General features: G+C 41.1%; 1 protein-coding gene across 2 annotated transcripts; it reads left to right on the top strand.

Annotated features, from left to right (window-relative positions):
* The first annotated feature begins 10 nt into the window (after positions 1-10).
* On the top strand, positions 11-19,693 carry USP42 (ubiquitin specific peptidase 42). Of its 2 annotated transcripts, none has more exons than XM_054080557.1 (17): positions 11-157; positions 2,731-2,968; positions 3,619-3,819; positions 6,210-6,320; positions 6,477-6,579; positions 6,747-6,814; positions 6,975-7,045; positions 7,565-7,647; positions 8,730-8,841; positions 9,245-9,385; positions 9,594-9,694; positions 10,153-10,291; positions 11,521-12,255; positions 12,623-12,711; positions 13,337-14,767; positions 15,257-15,546; positions 18,178-19,693. In XM_054080557.1, the coding sequence occupies exons 2-17, from the start codon at positions 2,740-2,742 to the stop codon at positions 18,216-18,218; spliced, it is 3,945 nt and encodes a 1,314-aa protein (XP_053936532.1). In that variant the 5' UTR covers positions 11-157; positions 2,731-2,739; the 3' UTR covers positions 18,219-19,693. The 2 variants fall into 2 exon arrangements, with proteins under 2 accessions (XP_053936532.1, XP_053936533.1); XM_054080558.1 differs by lacking the exon at positions 11-157 and adding an exon at positions 1,148-1,271.
* The last annotated feature ends 7 nt before the right edge of the window (positions 19,694-19,700 follow it).

A 19,700-nucleotide genomic window follows, 5' to 3' on the forward strand; every position in this document is an offset into this window, starting at 1 on the left:
CCCGCCCGGCCCGCGCCGGGCCCCGGATGCAAGAGGCCGGCGGAGGGGACGTCATTGTTCCCCGACGGGCTGGGGCGGTAGGCGGAGCGGGCCGGGCTGAGGCGGGGGCTGCGGCGAGGGGGACCCGGCAGCGCCGAGTCAAGCGGGGCCGAGCCAGGTAACGGGGCCGGGAGCGCCGCGTGCGCCCGCCGGGGAATCAATGGGCCGGGGGAGGGGCCGGCGCGGGGAGCGAAGGGGAGCGGGCGGCGGGAGCGGCCGGCGCAGCCCAGCCCAGCCCAGCCCGCCGGGGCGCGGGCCCCGCCGCCTCCCGCCTGGCGGGCGGCCGGAGGGGGTGGGACCCCCGGGCGGGGCGGGGCGCCGGCACGCGGCGAGGGGACCCGGCGGCGCCGCCGCCCGCCTCTCCCCGCTCCTCGTCGCTGCCCCGGGGCTGGCGGGAGGGCGGGCGGCAGCCGCGCCGCGGCGTGGGGCGCTCGGGAGGCTCCCGCGGGGCCTGCGCCGCCCGCCCGAGGGGTCCCGGGTTCGAGTCCCCTCCCCGCGTTGCCATGGGCACGCGGCTCCCGGCGCTGGGCCCGGCGGGGCCCGCCCGGCACGGGCTCGGCTCTCGGCGCTGCCGGGACCCTCCGAGCGCCGGGGCGAGGCTGCAGGGTTCGGCGGGGCCGGGGGAGAAGCCGAGAGGGGCGGGAATGGCTCCTCCGGCCCCTCGGGAGCGGGTCCCGCCCGTGCCGGCGAGGACGCGTTCCTGGCGGCGGTGCCGGCGTTCTCTTCCCCGGCTCGCGGCGGGCAGTGCCGAGGCGTGAACGCGCCCGCCCGAGGAGTTCCCGCCGCTCCGGTGGCTTTGGGTGTTGCTGTTCTGTGAAGTCACCGCTGAAAGCGTTCGCTTTGTACGCAGATAAACGCACCGTCACAGGGTTGTGACCGGGATGTGGTCTAAAAATCTTCTGGAGCTGTGATTTATTGCTCGCAAAGCAAGAGAGCAAATGGCAGTGTTTCGGTCCGGCTCGTGGCTGATGCGGGGTTTTTTGTGATGGGGATGCGGAAACCCTGAGTAAGACTGATGCCAAACTGGCAGTTGGAGGGAAGGCGCTGCGGGGTCTGTTGTGCTTTTCGGTATCATCCCGGGAGAAGTCTCCGTCCGCATCTGCACCGGGAAATAACGCTGAGGAGCTGTGACGGGGCACACGCGTGTGTGTGTGTGTGTGCAGCGGTGGTGCAGGAACCGGAGCTGTACGTGTGTTGCACGGTGGGCAGCAAAGAAGAGCAGCGGAGTTTTTGTACGTCTTTGTCCAAGAGTAGTTGGATCTGAATTAAGAGTTACGGTGGCGTGTTTTGAAGGGTTGGTGGGGCTGATTTAGTCGTTATAGCACTGATACTTCCTGCTGTGTAGTGCTCTGCACCTGGCGATGTATCGCTCCATTGTCAAAAATGAATGGAATGCTACGTGAGGCTTACCTCGAGCCTCTTTCTGATAATATTCTCTTTCACTGCAGTCTTCGATTCTGGTTTTTGTCCCGCAAGCGTGTGTTAAATATGTTGTTGAAACACTTTCCCTGTCAGTTGCAAAAAAGGAGATGCCACTGGCATCTGTCTGCAGCTCGGAGAGTGGATCTTATCTGAGGATCACTGAGCCCAAGAACTGTCGTCTCAGTCTTCCAAACGGACAAGGATGTCTTCATCTCCCAGTAAAATGAAGTGTTATCTTCCCAGAAATGGCAAACGTGTAGAGAGTGGGTTTTAAATAGAAAATTTAAAGGGGAAAAGATCTGATTAAAGGCTTTACACGTAATTTGTCTTTTGTGGGACTGGGAGTTCTCTGATTTACCGGGCTTTGTTTAATCTCCCTTAAGTTTTATCAGTAGCAATCAAGCTGTGCCATAAATCTGGAAGTGCTTTAGGCTTTGTTCTCTCAGTTACTTCAGTGTAAGAAAGCAGCTTTTGCTTTAAACCCCCAGTGAAGTTTATAGCTTCCCTAAACTTGCAGAGGGCCACTGTGATGTACTGACATAGCAGCAAAAATTTACATGTAGAAATTGTAATTCATCCTCTAATTATTCAGCGGCTTACTACGCACGCACAATTACCGGTATTTGAAGAGGTGTCATCTGGAAACCTAATGAGCATTTTACAGAGGGCTCAGTATCACTTACTGCCTTTGTCCTTTAGGGTTTGTTTTGCTTTCTTTTAAGTTTAGCATTGCTGTTCTACAGCTTACATGCCTTGGCTGTTTTTCCAGAGAAAAATGTACAACTTTACTTAAGTAGATGTGAAAGAGATGCTTTTTGGTTCAACTTTTCAGTTGATAGTAGAGTTATAAACGTGCAAAGTGCCAAATACCACAAGTACTGTTGCCCGGATTGTATCCAAATATTTCTTGGAGGGTCAGAAGAATCCCAGGTGGAAATAAATTCAGCAGTGTTTTCTTGCACTCCTTTCCCAAGGTTTCTCAGAGCTGCGTCTCAGGTTCCCAGGAGTGCAAAGAAGGGCCACGCGGCTCCTCCTGGGTCTCAACAGGCCAGCACTTGGATGTGCTGCTGCGGACAGCTCTTTTACGAAAAAGGTCTTTATAGCCATAATTAATGGATTAAAGACCTGTGAAAGTGTAAGAACTGTCATCAGTCACCAGCTCTGCAGAAGTTACAAATCATCTTGACACAGCTTTGCTGTTTAGTTTTGGGTTGAGTTTAATGCTCCTTGAGGTTCTTCTGTCAACCAGAACTTTTGCCTCTGTTCCAGATATGAACAATGACCATAGTTAACAAGCCAAAATCTTCACAATCGAAAAAATCCTCATCGAGGCGATCTGACAAATCTAAGAAACCCCGTACAAAAAAAATGACGTCACGCACCGCAAATTTGGGCCGGGTGCCACCTGCAGAAGATGCAAACAAAGTCTCTGTGGACAAAGGACCCGGAGGTGCTCTTTATTCTAGATCATCTCAAAAATCTAAGCCTTTTGCCCAAAGAGATCTAGGTAAGTGTGTCTTTTGTCCTCCTGACTTTTTCTTCAAAACAAAACCAAAGTAGAAAACGCGGTTTGTTTGTTGCGCTGCTATAAAACAGGATGAACAAAGACTTCAGTGGTAGACTTCATTTTTGCAAATCCCCTAAGGCAACCGAAGTGACTGGTGTTGCAAAACTTAGTTTTATCTCTTTACAACCTCTTTGTAACTTAGTTTGGATCTACTTACAGTCAATTATGGTGAGCTTTTTATAATACACCGACTTATCCAGGTCCTTTCTGTGATGCAGAGAAAACGTTTCCGTTTTAGTTATTTTTATTACCATAACATTACAAGTCTAAGTTTGTGGTTTAAGCTGCAAGAAGGAAAAAACTACTAATTGAATTAATAAGCGGATTAAAGACTGTAGATGGAAAGAAACCTGGAGAAAGTTACTCAAATCAGGGAGGCAGTTTGCCTTGCATTAGAAGAATTAAAACGGATGGACAGACTCTTGTGCGTTGACCTGCAGATTTGAGTGGCAGTGTTAAAGCTGTGCATCAGATGGTTTTGTTGTGGGGTAGAGCTGATTCTTCTGGGTGCTCCTGCAGAATGCTATTTTTTAAATACCCTTTCTAAAACAAAGCCAATCCATGTCTTTTAAAACATAATTTTCTTGCAGTTGTTAATGATGGAATTGCCCCGCCGCAAAGGATTCTTTTTCCGCCAGAGAAAATTTGTATGGATTGGCAACAAACACAAAGTGTTGGAGTTGGATTGCAGAATCTCGGCAACACATGTTTCCTTAATTCTACTCTACAGTGCTTGACCTACACACCTCCTCTTGCCAATTATATGCTTTCTCTTGAACACACCCAGTCATGTGAGTACTTCCTAGTTATTATAAATCTGTTGGACAGCTCTGAAGGTGGAAGAACAACAGTGATTCTGTGAAGAAAATTCTCAGTTGTGCCATTTTGTCTGTAGGAGCTGGCTTTGAACATTGTATTGGGTTCGTGCAAAAATAATTGCTGGTTTTAACCATCAGCTTTATTGTAAGTTAAGATGTACTGCTTTAAGATTTCTTAATTGAAATAAAGACCATTAGAATTATGCGTTTTTGCCAACAAAAAGCAAATCTGTTTATTCTGGTAGCATAGAATTGTAGAGTCTTGGAACTGATGAATTCTTCAGAGGCATTTTTTGCTGCTGCTTTGTTGTAGAGAATGTTCTCTTGTACAAAGTTGTCAAAATGCTTGAAAACGTGGTAATTGGTGGGAGAGAGGTCTGGTGAGGAAGCTGGGTGAGGTAGAATTTCATAGCCCAGTTTGTGCATCTTCTGCAGAGTCATTTGAGGGACATGCATTTGGGTGTTGTCATGGAGAAGAATTGGTCCCTTTTGATTGACCAGTGTTTGGGTAAAGAGTGCAGTTCTCGGTGCATTTTGTTGATTTCGTGGCAATACTTCTCTGCTGTGATGGTTTTGCCAGGATTCAGGAAGTTGTCATAGATGATTCCACTTGCCAACCACCAACAGTAACCATAACCTTCTTTGGATGCAGCTTTGGTTTGGGGAAGTGATTTGGTGCTTCACCTCAGTGCAGCCACCGTGCGCCATGCTGTTGGTTGTCATATAGAACCCCTTTTCCGTCACAATGCGATCAGGAGATTGATCGATTTTGTTACACGGAAGAAGCACAGAGCAGACTTGTAACAGTGATTTTGTTTAAATTTTTATTCAGCTAGTGTGGCGTTATTTGAGCTTTTCTGGTTTTCCAGTTTGGTACAAATGTCAAAACAACTGTTGATCAGTCAATGTTGAGTTCTTCTGCAACCTCTCAAGTTGTTTTGTGTAGATCCACTTCAGTGCTGGCCCTCAGTTCATTGTTGTCTATCACAGGCAGAAGAACATCCATGACCTTCCTGATCTTCAAAGCTCTTGTTTCCATTATGAAATTTTTGGAACCGATGTCTTGCTGTTCATTTGTTGACAGGCCCTTGGCCAAATGCTTGGTCGATACTGCTGGCAGTTTTGGCTGCTTTACATCCCCTTTTTAACTCATGCAACAAAATTGCTTTAATTTGCTTTTTTTCCCATCTTTCATTTGATAGTATACTATAAAAGAGAATAAACAATAAATACAAAACCATTAGCATAAATAACTAGAGTGAATTTAGTGCTTTAAAACGGTATACGTGAATACAATTAAATAAAACTTTAATCCAAATGGCAGTTATTTTTACACCAACCTAATATTAACAAGAAAGCATAGAAAGTGCATATGTTCATTTAATTCACCTTGGGAAAACTGCAGAAAGAGATCATTTCTTCCTTCATGTAAGTGATGAAGTGCAGTGTAAAGTAAGGCATTTGGGTTTCCTGCTGGTAGAAAGGTGATAACATTTAGGATGTTTGCCTTGTAGATTCTTAGTCTTCACAGCCTGGATACTGAAATGCACTAACACATAAGTGATATATTCACTGTTGACCCATTGGAAAAAAAATAATACAAAGTACTATGAGCTGATCTCTTGTGGACTCAAATAGAAATTCTTGTGGGAATGTATTAAAATTTGGATGGATTCTATTCTCTATAAAATTTTGTGTTTTTAAAACCTTTAGTTTGTGGGGGTTTTATTACGTTTTTATGCTTGAATTAACTTAAGCCTAGGAGCCTCTTTTCATATCTGTAGATGTGTATTTTCACCAAAGCACCTGTCTGCTTTCTAGTCTGGTACATTGGTATTTATTCCTAGAAATGTAACTGCCTTTTCTTACCATATATAAAATCGATTTCATTTCAGAATTATGCTGAAAAAAGGAGGGCAGATATACGAATACATATATTACTTTAATCTTTCCTTTCTCCCAGAGGATTCTTGGCTCTCTGTCACAAAGCTCACCTGAAAATAGCACACGTTCTCTTAGTGCTATATCATCTATGCTAATATTGTTTCCTCGTGTATTCTGCAGGCTGTGGAGTTCACGTTCCTGTCAGCCTGCCAGAAAAATGACTTTGCAATAGCTACTTAGATTTCTCATCAGCAATTGCACTTTAATACTGACTTACTTGACATTTTTATTCAATACAGTTCAGCGTAATCAAATGTCCCAAACCTGCTGGGATATTGACACCTTAGGAGAAGAGAACGTAGCATGGAGAGAGGGTGTTGTACATGTAGCCTAGAGATCATTATTTTTTGAGTGGTTCCTTTTTATTGTAGCAATGTCTGTTTGACTAGTTTGGGGCGCTTTCTTCTTTCACTCTTCAGGTCATGAGGAAGGCTTCTGTATGATGTGCACGATGGAAACTCACATTAACCAGGTCCTGTGCTGTTCTAATAATGCCATCAAACCTACATCTGTTATCAATGGCCTTAAAAGTAAGTAATTTCAGATTATTTTTTTACATGTACTTACTTTTTCCAATAATTGTTTGATGCACATATGATTTTGAGTCCTGAAATAAGAGATTTTTAGAAATACAAGTTCTCTTTCATTTTATGTGAGATAAATAAAATAACCTTCTTCTTTATTAGGAATAGGAAAACATTTCCATTTTGGCAGTCAAGAGGATGCACATGAATTCTTATGCTTCACTGTTGATGCTTTGCAGAAGGCTTGCTTGAATGGAAGCACCAAGTAAGCATAAACAAGTTAACTTCTGAATGTTCTCTAGCCCCCTTTCCTCCTTTTTTTACTAGCATAGATTAAAATCTATGCCCCTGGTTTTCACAAAATGAAAAACTGTTTCGCAAGTTAACTCTTTGCCATAAATTGTCTGAGGTCTCATTGTAATTTATTTTCAGATTGGACAGATCTTCTCAAGCCACCACACTTATTTATCAAATATTTGGAGGATATCTAAGATCCCGAGGTACTTTTTAAAAAGTTGTACCGTCCTTCAAACTAGTCTCTGTTTTGTCTGTTTGTGGGAAAGGAGTTTGTAGTTTGACTAAAGTAATGTGTATTAATAATTTAAATATGCACAGTTTGTCTCCTTCGCCTATTGTTAAGCATTTGTATTTTGATTCCAGTAAAGTGCTTGAACTGCAAAGCAGTTTCGGATACGTACGAGCCATTCCTCGATATTACTTTAGATATAAAGGTAAGGTATTTTGTGAATATGGGTCAAGATGTGTAAAGACTTGTAGAGCATTCTAAAATAACCTCCTTTTACCTAAAACCATATACTGTTAAAAAGGAAGGAGCTTGGTGGTGCGTGGAGTGGGTTGGACTTTGTTCTGCTTTGGAAGCCGTGTAAATGGTCTCCATGTTTGCATTGGATTTGAGCTGGAAAAAATATGTATCATCTACGCAAACAGTGATCCTATCGTAGTTCTCGATTATTCTCCTTTAGTATACACTGACAGGTTTGATTGTTCTCATTGTTGTTGCCAAATCATACCACGGCTGCTGTCTCTGGCGTTGTGAAGTTTTTCTTTCAAAGTAGAATAATTTTCAGTGGGGTAAATGCTCAGCATACTCTCCTGCCTCCTTTTTCGCAGTGCTTGCTAGTTCTCAGTAGGTCACTTAAGTATGACCTTGCAAGGTTCTCATGTAGAATATGAGTGTATGAAATTTTGCATTTCCAGTGATTTAGTGCTCTACTTTCTTACTCATCCAGGCAGTTACGTCTGTCACCAGAGCTCTAGAACAATTTGTGAAACCAGAACAACTGGACGGTGAAAACAGCTATAAGTGTAGCAAGTAAGATGAATATTAATTATATCTTAAGACAAGATATGCATTTAATGTAATGCGTGACTTAGAGCATAAGTTATCTTTTGACTTCCTTTAGAAAGAAGATAATAGGACACAGCTCTTTTCACTTAGTTTTGTTTATACAGCTCTAACACTGAAATTATTCAAAGCTTGGAAAACAAGACATTTGTTTCCGAGAGAGTAACTTTTGTGTTTCTGACTCTTTAGAGATATATTTTAAAGATTATGGCTGTTAGCTCACATTAGACTTCATTTCTAGTATTGTCTCCACTGGGGCTTGTCAGCCTTCGTAAGTGTGAAGTTGCACAGTACAATATTCCTGTGACCAGAAGTTAAAAGGCACATCCAATAAGTCGTGCTGAGCTGAAGCATGGACCTATGGACAACAGTTTGGGGTGGGAGCTTTCTGAAGGTCCTGGTGTTCACTGTGGAACAAAGTGAGATTAGGTCTCAGGGTATGCGATAATTAACACTAGCAACCTCTGCTGGTTCATTGAACAATGTCTGCTTCCTGCAGAACGATGATTTCCTTCCTTTGTATTTTTTCCATTAATACATGATCCATTTTAGAAATTGTTTGCAGTTTCTGGTGCTGAGGACCTGGACTTTCTTGTTCCACTTTTAATATTTGCATTCCAGCAGAAAAAAATATATCGAGGACCTGTGCTCAAAATCTCTGCTTTGGTGTAGCAAGAAATGGTACCTTCCTTTACCTTCTGGTGATGTGCTCAAACAAGAGATTATTCCTGGTCCTGCTTTGCATTGAGTTTTTGGGAAGCCTTAGCTTTTTGGCATAACCAAGATACGTGATCAGACATGTGTTTGGCTCTCAAAAGATAATGTTCTAAATCCTTAACTCTTTGTTCTGTAGAGCTGTCGTCTTATATCCACTATCTTCTTTCTATTAACAAACCTGAAATGCAGTGTATGGATTTATGAAAGGAAAAACATATTATGCAAGTAAATATCATTCCAATAGCAGAAGCATGTGTGAGAGAGAAACTTGTTTGACTCTGGGAGGGGGGGAAGGATAAGTTGTTGAACATTTGTCTGTGCTTATTTTTAAGGTGTAAAAAGATGGTTCCAGCGTCAAAGAGGTACACGATACATCGTTCTTCTAACGTTCTCACAATATCACTGAAAAGATTTGCAAATTTTACAGGTGGAAAGATCAACAAGGTATATTTACAGCTGTGATGCAACTGTATCTTCCAGAATGGGATATCTCCCAAAGATGTATGCTCATTTAAAATATGCTAACGTTTGCAGGCAGTAGCTATAGACCAATAACTATAGGCTAAGAAAAGCCAATATAACAACACTGGCTGCGTCTTTCTTTTTTAATACTGATAAAGCTCTTGTGTGACCATAAGAATATACCTCCCTCTGAAAGACCTAATTCTGTGGGAAGCAGTTCTCTGCAGCTTAAATTATTGCATGACATTTATGAGAATGGTTGTTTATAAATGAATCAAAAAAATATATTCATATAATCCTTGAATATGTTTGTAGAAGTGTTTTTCTCAGGCTGTTCCATAAAGTATTTCAGAATAACTTTTGAATCTTCTTGATCTGTGTTTAGGATGTAAAATACCCTGAATATTTGGATCTTCGAGCATATATGTCTCAATCAATTGGAGAACCACTCATCTATGCTTTATATGCAGTTCTTGTACATAGTGGTTTCAACTGTAACGCAGGACACTATCTCTGCTTCATAAAGGTAGATATCAGCTTGATTTCTAACCGGGTAACATCTATGCTGACAAAGACATTAAAATTTACTGGTAACTACTGTTCTAGGGGGGAAAAGGTTGCATTGTATGTCTTGTTTTATTTGTTTTGGTATGTTTCGTTGTGTAGTGTTCTGTCTGTGATGTTGTTTGGAAAACATGTGATTCATCTGAAGCTATCATTGTCTTTATTTGCAGGCCGGTAATGGACTTTGGTATCGAATGAATGATGCTTCAGTAGACCTTTCTGATATCAAAACAGTGCTCAATCAGCAAGCTTATGTACTTTTTTATATCAGGTAACAACAAATACTAAATGTGTTCAGAATATATTTACTTTCCTCTCACTGATATTTTTCTTTTCCAGAGTTTTTCTTCCTATCCTAGGAGAAGATTCTTGTTTGTATTAATCAGATCTGTCTAACCTCACATTCCCCATGTCATTTAGTATCTCTCATTGCTTGGCCTTAAACAACTGCACTTGTGTCAGTTGCTATAAATCCGCTCTGGAGCTGGCTGATTTAGGGAAGAGGAAAAACTAAGGCCGTAGATGGAGAAAGGTTGAGTTATTGCTGTGAAAAGTATAGTAATTGTAGGAAGACCATTATGTAATTTTCAGCTGGTAGTCTTGGTTAAGTCTTCCATACATCTCTTCTGTGTCATAGAAACTGTTCCTATGAAATTATAAGATGGGGTTTAATGCAAGAATAGGCTCAAAGAAAACCTCTAAACAAAGATCCCTGCTCTTTTTTCCAAGGCGCTATGATTTGACACTTGGAGAACGTGCTTTTTACTTGCCAGCACCGTCTTATCCCCGTTCCTTCCTTGGTCAGCGGGGGGCAAATAGTAAGCAGGCTGGATTTATGGGACCACGACTTCCTCCTCATATGATTAAGGTAATGGGGAGCGGGGGGGGGGCAGATAATGGCACCGAATTAGTGTTGGGTTTTGGGTCGGGGGGGAGTGGTTGTTTTTAGCATCTGAGTTTTATTTTCCCTCCCACACTGCAGCTTTCTTCACAGCCCTCATGCTACAGCCAGAATTATTTAAACAGTGGCTAATCCTGAAGTGTGAAGCTGTGCTACTTCATTACTTTATCTTTCCAATTCAGCTTTCTAAAGCACTGAGAGCTATGCTCTGAGACAACCAAAGTAGTCTAGTAATGCTTAAATAGTTTTTAAAAAGTAAAGATTTCCCCTCCACTGCTATCGGTGAAAACAAATTGTCTTGCTCCCGGGTATTGTTAATCCATTGTTTTCAGGGAACATTTAAAGGGAAAAAGAAATATATTTGGGAATAGCTTTAGTCAATGTTAGGTTATTTGGGTGGGTTCCAAAAATAGAATCATTAAGGTTGGAAAAGACCTCTGTGATCAAGTCCAATCATCAGCCCAACACCACTGTGCCTTCTAAACCATGTCCCGAAGTGCCACATCTAAACCTTTGTTGAACAAAGAGGGATGTTCAACAGGGGATGGTGACTCCACGACTTCCCTGGGCAACCTGTTCCAATGATTCACCACTCTTTCAGTAAAGATATTTTTCTAATATCTAATCTGAACCTCTCCTGGTGCAACTTCAGTGCATTTTCTCTAGTCCTATCACTTGTTACTTAGGAGAAGAGACAAATACCTGCCTTCTCTTGGTACCTGCCTTGCTACAACTTGCTTTCAGGTAGTTGTGGAGAACAATAAGGTCTCTCCTTGGCCTTCTCTTCTCCAGGCTAACCAATCCCATTTCCCTCAGCTGCTCCTCATAACACTTGTGCTCCAGACCATTGCCCGGCTTTGTTGCCCTTCTCTGGGCACATTTTAGCCCCTCAATGTCCTCCTTGTACTGAAGGTCACAAAACTGAACACAGGATTTGAGGTGCAGCCTCACCAGCACAGAGGTACGGGGGAATAATCGCTTCCCTACTGCTGGTGGCCACATAAGCAGCAAACCAAAAGCAGGAATTAGACAATGCTTGGTGGGCTTACACGTCTATTTGAAAGGGGGTAATTTTTTCTTCTTAGCTGCTGAGGCAATCTGTAGAAATATTCAGTGGGAGAAATTCATGTTCTAAAACTTTTAAGTGCTGTGCGTTTGCACGTACTCACCTTGCAAACTCTTTTTCTTAAATACAGAATTCAAGTCGTTTAAATGGAAACGGACCCCTAAAAGAGGATCCAAATACAATTGGTGTCACTGTAAAAAGGCCATCTTCAGCTCCACCAACAGCTTGTGTTCAAAACTGGGCAATTGCCAGGTCTTCAATTACAGATCCGTCAAAGAACCAGAAGATCACTATTAGTATTCATAACAAATTGCCTGCACGTCAGACTGTGACACAACCTGACTGTCTTAGCAGTGCTGCGGAGGATGAGGATCTAAGCCAGCCTGTCCCTTCATCCACAATTACAAATTCTTCTGCAGCAGAGTCTACCTCAAACGCATCTACAATGTCAGTTGCTCCTGATGTTTCCAAACAGGAAGTTCCCGATGAAATTTTTGTTGAGCCAGCAATGAATGGAAATCCCAAACTGGGCTCTGATAACGCAGTCCCTTATGGTGCAGAATTTTCAGGAAAATCGGAGGAGTCAAAGGGCTTGTTTAGAAGGAATTGCAACGTAGTATCTTCTAATGGAATTTTGATTGGAAAGGTGGTCCGTACATTGCAGAATTGCCACTCTTCCTGCCAGAATGCTAAAGAAGAAAGATCCCAGCATGAGCCGCCAAAAAGCGATTCACTAAACGGTGCTATTAGTTTAGATAATGAATTTAAAGACAATGGACGGAAACTTGATGATTCAATTTGCCAAGTCCAACCTGTTAAACCTGCTGAGATTTTCTTTTCTAAAACAAATGGATTGCTTGAAACAGTGAGTTATGTTTGTTCCACATAGAATTTCTCACCCATGATGTATTTGGTATTCAGGAGCACTATAATATTGATAGCTAATGTGAAATGCCAAGAAAACACACAGCACAGACTTATCCCACTAGGATTTGCATAGCTGAGCTGACATACAAGAACGTGTCAACTTAAGAGAAGTCCAGCTGAGATAATACTTCATAAATTTTATAAGTGTATTGGGGGAGATGAGTGGGGTGATGTGTGAAATGGGGGCAGCGCATGTAACTCAAAAGTGGCTTTGCTTAACACCTGATGTAGAAACTTGGTAAGAGTAGTATTTTACTAACATGAGTATTTTTTTCTGCCTGTTAACACCTACGTTTTAATTTTAGATGCCTGTAGCTTTGTCACCAGTTCCTCAAGAAATAATCCTGGAATCTCTCACATACAGCCAGCTGAACAGCCTGTCAGAGGAAATTAGGTAAAATGAGTACACTTTGATTAATACAAGATTTCATACAAGTTTATCTTTGTTTTACCTGTCTACTAATAGGATTTAAAAGAGACTTAAATTGGTACAGAGAATTCTGTACTGTGCATCCAGCGTTGCAAGCCTCGGCACAGAGCCTGTGTTGTTCTGATAGCAGCTACAGGCAGATGCCTCTCGGAAACTATTAAAGTTTCTTCATAGAATGTTTTTCTACTTTTGCCCATTGTCTGGAATACTTTTTCGATCCTCCTTTCCTTTTTTTTTTCCATCCTAAGATGTGTGAACGTAAATTCCCACCATGGGGAATCCATGCGTGTACTTTTTTTCTCATTGAAGGGAAAGCAAATATAGTGGGTTTGGCTATTGATGTGATTCAGAGCAGCAGGTGGGGGGAGGCAGGTGTGTTGGGTGTGGGTTTTTAATGCACTGCTTCCAGAATCCAGAGGAAAAAAAGTACCTTCTTGGGAGCTGAGGAAGGTCTAAGGATAGGTTTCTAAGGGGAATGTCTTTCAGAATTTTCCCATAGTCGCCAATTTGTTTATTTAGGGGGATTTTACTCCTAACGTTCATCTTTGGAATAGACTTTCTTAAGTGAGAAACATATTTTTTTGTGCAGCATCTCTGGACCTCAGAAATCTTCTGAGAATGATGCTCGTGTGGAAACGGTAGTAATGGAAGCGCTGTTTGCCTGTGAAGAATCCAGGAAGGTTCCTTCCAACTTGAGCTGTGAGGTTGAGAATCGTTTGACTAAATCGGATTCTGAAAACATTTCTGCCAAAGAAGAAGTTGCTGAAAGTATTATAACAAAAGCTGAAAATGCACACCCCAATATTAACGGTCAGCACAAGGTTAGGAAAAAATCCTTGGACACTGAAGATGAATTCCTTGGGCAGTGTGAGTCTGAAGATAGTAGAGACAAAGACAAACCAAGGAGATCAAAAGAACCTGAACTCATTTCAAAAGAAAATCCGTTGTATATCAAAGGGTCTCCTGAGAGTGAAGAGCAGTTGGGGCAAATTTCCTCTATGAAGTCTGACATTGAATGTAGTTCTAAAAAACTTGCATCTCTGGATATTACAGATAAACGCCAAGACACAAAGGACATTTCTAAGAACTATGTAGAGGTACCGCCTGTCAATGACTCTTCTATTACAAAGCTGGATAAAGTTTTGGAGAGTCAGTTTTCTAGAGAACCTGAGGGACTGAGTAATAAAAAATGTGAAGAAGATAAACATAGGAAAAAATACAAGAAAAAAATATATGACTCTAAAAAAACTGACAAAGAGCACTATCGAAGGAAGAGAGAGAACTCAGACACAGAAGAAAGGGAGAAGGAGAAGCAAACCAGAAGCAAACCAGATGATCATTCCCACAAAAGGAGGTGCTCTCGCAGCGTGGAAACAAATAAGCAAAGTCGTCATAAGCAGGAATACTGCAGTGAAAGCAAGTACAGATCTTCTCATACTGAAAGAAGCAGTCCATATAATAGCAAAAGCTCAGGAAAATATTATTGTTATAGATCCCGAAGCAGAGAAAGGTCAGAACAAGACAGGAATAGGTATTATCATTACAAAGGGGAGAGAACTTGGAGCAGAGAAAGGTACTATCGAGATGAACCACGGAGATGGGAAAAATGCAGATACTATAATGATTATTATTCCTCTCGTGGCACAAGAGATGGTAGAGAGAGAAGGTCCTCTCATTGTGATAAAGACTTTGACAAATCGAGTCAAGCTTACAACAGCAGGTCACATCAGGATTATCATTGCAAAAGCAGGTGGCCACACAGCGTACTCTCTAGAGAGGAAGATGTACATCACTTTAGCAGCCACAGAGCAAACTTAAATCATTCAAATTTTGAGGACTTTTGCCGGGAAAATGAAAAAGAAAAGTTAAGAAATGACAAAAGGAAATACAGCCACGGAGAAGGAAGCGGCAGCGAAACAGAGAAGCAATGCCGAAAGACAGGTGACCAAAGAATGAAAAAATCTAAGAAAGTCAAGAAGAAAAAGAAGTCCAAAGATAAACATCGAGAAAAGGATTACAAGTAAGCAAGGATTCCAGCATAATCAGCAATTGTTTCCTAATTATTTTCTGAGTGTTTCTCATGTCTGCCTTTTTTTCATTGTTTCTAAGTTATTTCTATAGCATAATCTGGCTGGGGATCATGTCATGAGGTTGGTCAAGTGAAGATAGGAAAGATATTGCTGAATTGTGTTAGAACGCTAGATCTGGACCACGTGGTTAGAATCGCATCTCCACATCCTTCTTGATTGGGTTACAACAATTTTTTTTTTTTAATTGCACATATTCCACAACAGTCCACTGTTAATGCTTTGTGTGCAAACCAGGACCTATTGTCCTTCAGTCTGAGGGCGTAAGTTTGCTGCATCTAAAGTAAGTTAGACCTGCAGAAATGACCACAAAATAGCTGACATGCTGCAAGTCATCACCTCTGGTAAAATAAATAGCGTTTCGTATATGCATCAAGTGCCACATCTGTTTTTCTATTTTTTAACTTGCGTCTTTCCTTCAGACTTTATGATTTGGATTGCTCTGTGCTCCGCTTTAACAATGACAATCGCAAACGTAAGAAAAAGAAGAAAAAGAAGAAACACATGAGGAAACTGAAAGACTACTTGGAATATTTACATCCTCATTTCCAGAAGACCACACGAGAGAAGGAAGAATCCTGTCCTCCAGATGGCTATGTATGTGAGCAATACAGAAACCAGGGCAGTAAACAACCCTACAAGGAAGGGAAGCCTTCCGGTGTGGGTGAAAGCAAGAAATACAGCTCCATCGCGTCCAATGAGTACGTTAAAGGTAAGGAGCCACAGGATGATGAGGGGACTCCTTTTTATTCAGCTAAACACCGTTACTCAAAACAGTCTTTAAATGCTTCTGTGATGAAATCTCTGCTTTATGTCATGGCTTCTGAACGGTCTGCATTAATATTAAAAATAAATCTATAGGCTTTTTAAATTACTGCTGGAAAGGAAGCCTGAAATGAAACTGTGAAGAGGTTGAAGGGCAAGTAATTTTAATGTGATCTGATGGTTCAGTGGCAAAAAAGCAAGAGAGCTGCAAGATGCCATATTAAATCCAGTCCATTTAACTAGGGTAAAAAAACTCGGGAAGCTACATCTTGAAAAAGAATCCAGTAGGTAGACAGAAGGTTCAGCAGTCAAAATGGAAGATGATGACATCAGACTTCCAGGCTAGTAATACTGTAGTGAAAAATAGTCTTCCTAAAAAAAGGCTGCTAGAGTAATGGATTTGAACGAAACACTGTGTTCAGCCATAGGATGTAGAAACAGTGCTAACTGATTAGTTAAGAGTAACAGAAGTTGGTGATAATACTGAAATATTGTTTCAGCTGTAGATCTGCCTTCTAAGTACATGGAATTCACAGTTGCTGGCCCTCCATAGGAGGCTGCGCAGTTTAACCCCTGGAGAGTATGCTAAATTCCTGCTACTATTTTATTTATTTGTGGTTTCTTTCTCTTGGTACAGGCTTAAAAATACAGAGAAGTGGGCTGATGATACAGCTCTTTCCCAACTGTTAGCCTTAAAGTCAGTTGTGTGCTTCTTATAAAAAACCAAATACATTCAGCCAGGCATTCCAGTTTGTATGCTGAACTCTGCTGTCGCTTGTCATAGTCCTGACTTTTGGGGTCTCCGTAGATAATACAGTTCAAATTAATTCCCTCTAGAATTATGCAATGAGGAAGATTGCATTTTGCAAGAAATTCAGAATCTAAAATCAAATTTGCCAACACTTCCCATGACATTTTTCTGAACAAAAGTGTTTATTATAAAAATAAAACCTTATTAAATGCCCATTATCTGACATAAAGCCAGTCCCGGTTGCTCTGATGCTTTAATAAACAAACATCCACTCACTCTTTATTTTACTCTTCGAGATAACTGAAGTAATCCCTGAAGAAGACAGCTCACTATCCTAAAGCTACTTCTAGTTTAAATTTTTTTACACTTTATACCTATCCAGAGTTTAAGAGTTGTTGGTTAACAGTCACTGACCAGTGTTGAAAATGTCATTCTAGCAAAGAAAAACACTGAATTCATCTTGTTGCATTACAGCTGGCTGCATTTTGAGGTTGGGAGAAGTTAAATCTTGGGAGAGATGTTAATTGTCAAAAATTCCTTGTGGCTTCCACACGGAGGTAGATTGCCACAGGCAGTCAATTCTTGCGATGAAGTTTGCGTAAGGCGGAGGGAAAGTGCATTTGTGGAAAAATAAAAATTGCATTTTAGGACATAGCCGAAAGTTTTATTCTGAAAATACAGGATGGCAGAAAAGCTGAGTGTTCATGCATTCTCCTTGTAAAATTTAATATATTTGTCTCTTTAACAAGGAAAATTGCAGGAGGAGGAGCAAACTGAGGCCTTTTAAGTGCTATTGTTGTTAAAAATAAACTTTTTAAGATACTAACCTCAAAATAATCCTTATTGCACTGAAAGTGTCTCTGTCCTAGCTGATAAAGCAGGGACCAAACAGAAGAAAAAGCATCTGCTCCAAGGCTCTTTCGGCTTTGGTGAATTCTCTGGCCAGCAGATGGCAAACTTGTTTTTTTTTCTTAAACCACAGAAGTACAGTAAAGAAGTGAATGTCTTGCATCCCGTGACCCAAGTCAGGGACATCGCAGTGACCGGGCTGCGCAGGTGAAAGGTTTTCACTGATAAATACAACAACAGTACCCTGCTATCAATTTAAACTCTTGATAATTCGTATTACATCAAGTCCATGGATGTTAATTAACTTCCTCCTGTGGTCAGTTTTTGTAAAATAAATGAGATTCGAGTAGGATTTTCTCAATAACGGGATCTAATCTCAAAAAAGGGCACTATGGCAACACATCTTTAGAGTATTTAACCTCTCAAACAAGCGAGGGACAGCTGGGAGGGAACTGCTGTGTTGTACCTTTTCACCAGCACTTATGTTAAACGTACTTTGAATAAATTGGTCAGGGTGAGAATGGTTGTGAGAACTTGTGATTTAAGATGTTAGGATGGGAGAAGGAGCAGCTTTAAAGCAGTTAGTTTCTTACATTCTTACGTGTTCTCTCCAGCAAGTTTCTAAAGGCTTCTCTTTCCGTGGTTAAGATTTGGCCAGGGTGACCACAAGTTGTTAGTAAAATAAGGATGTTGCTTAGGCAAGTCTCCATGTAGTAAAGTCCATGTAGTTTACCCAAGGTCTGACGTTTGATATTAAAGCAGGTGGCTTTGTTCTAACAGTCTGTGCAGTTCACCAGTCTTAGCATCAAACTGAAATGCAGGCAGTTGGAAGCCACCTCCTCGGGGCAGCTGGATCCTGCAGTCACCGAGGAGATGGAGCTGTGGGCAGGGGTGAGACTTCTCTTTCACCAATCAAACCAATGAGACAGAATTTTACTTGGAACGTCACTTCTGACGTTGCTTCCTTTTGTCTTTCAGATGCAGAGCATCCTGATGGAAGCCTTCAATGCTCAAACTAAGCCCAACATCAAAACCAACAACTTCTGGCCATCAAAACCAACAACTTTTGACCATCACACCTGACATTACCAGTATTTGACCATCAAACCCGACATTACTGATACTGACCATCAAAACTTAACATTTATTATCAAAACAGTTACCATCAAGACAAAATCCAGTCATAAGTGGTGCTTAACATTTCTGTACAGAATTTTACCATGAAAGAACTTTTTTTTAGTTTTTAACTTGAGACTTTCTTTTTTAAAATATACTTCTAATCCAAAAGGGTGGAACCTTTTTACAACTGCTGAACATTGTAAATTACCACATAAATATCTCACTGATGTGGGATAATGCCCTGGAACAGACCATCTCAATGCTGCTTAATTACAGACTCAGGTTGACTTTATGTTATTCATGTAATGTTACTCCAAGGTAGACATCTGGTGCAACAGCGACCAGGAATTATAGAAATTGCAACTGACAGTCTGTATATTTAATTTAAAGACTTATTTAAAATTTCACAAGCTCTCAAATAACTCGAGTTTTGCAAGAGCTGCATCTTTTTTCTGTGATGTCTGACACTAGAAACTAATTCACTTCACGTTTGAGTTATATTCGAGATCTGAAGAAAATCTTCTGGTTTTCAACAGTGTGAAACAAGGAATATGCAGTTCTGAATGTATCTCTCAGTACTATTTGTATACTCTTCCATATGTTTTTATTACATTTTCTTAATATACTGTCACTTGTCTTAAGTCTCAGTTGTCTGTTTTGTCTCTCTAAAGTGTCTAGTTACAGACAAATTCATACTGTGATTTTTATTTTTATTATTAAATGCTATCAAACTGTGATGCACTTATTATTCACTGGTCCTGCATCAGGAGATGAGTGGGGAACCTGTATTAAATACAGTTCATCTGAATAATCTGTCTGGTTTATACAAGCTGTGTTGTTCAGAGATGTCTAAAGTTTGATCTTTGTTTTTTTAAAGATAAAAAGCACTTGCCCCACTGTAAATATCTAGCATGTAAAATTTATATAGTATATAAATACAGCAAAGTTAAAATGCATTTTTACTTGAGTTTTACTTGAGTTATTTAACATGCAATATGTCATGTGAATGGACAGCTTTCAGAGTGACTGATACGTAAGAAATCGGATCTTCCTTTCAGTGGTAGGTGAGAAGATGCTGTCGGTGTGACCCAGAGAAGATAAGTAACATGGGACTTCAGCTGCCTAGACAAGAATACAGAAGGCTTTCTCCTTTGAAGTTAAAAGCTTCCGCAACCAAGCAACAGGTTGGAAGCTCAGCAGTAGCATTTTACTGTGTGATGCTTAAAAAAAAAAAAAAAAGGAGCAAGGTTAATGTTTTACTAAATACTTAAAGTAACACTTTGGTACATGGAGAACACCATAAAGCCAAACCATAAGTGTACCCTGCCTAATGTTCCTATGGCAACAGTGATGTGAAGTTACATAAAGTAACATGACAAAGA

This window comes from Cuculus canorus, chromosome 15, assembly GCF_017976375.1.
Source record: "Cuculus canorus isolate bCucCan1 chromosome 15, bCucCan1.pri, whole genome shotgun sequence".
Classification (NCBI taxonomy): Eukaryota; Metazoa; Chordata; class Aves; order Cuculiformes; family Cuculidae; genus Cuculus; species Cuculus canorus.

Bases quoted from the DNA above. Each gene is read 5' to 3' on its own strand.
- USP42 (XM_054080557.1), top strand. From the start codon at position 2,740: ATGACCATAGTTAACAAGCCAAAATCTTCACAATCGAAAAAATCCTCA. The intron at 8,842-9,244 runs GTATATTTACAG...ATCTGTGTTTAG, and splicing joins CAGGTGGAAAGATCAACAAG to GATGTAAAATACCCTGAATA. The intron at 10,292-11,520 runs GTAATGGGGAGC...TCTTAAATACAG, and splicing joins TTCCTCCTCATATGATTAAG to AATTCAAGTCGTTTAAATGG.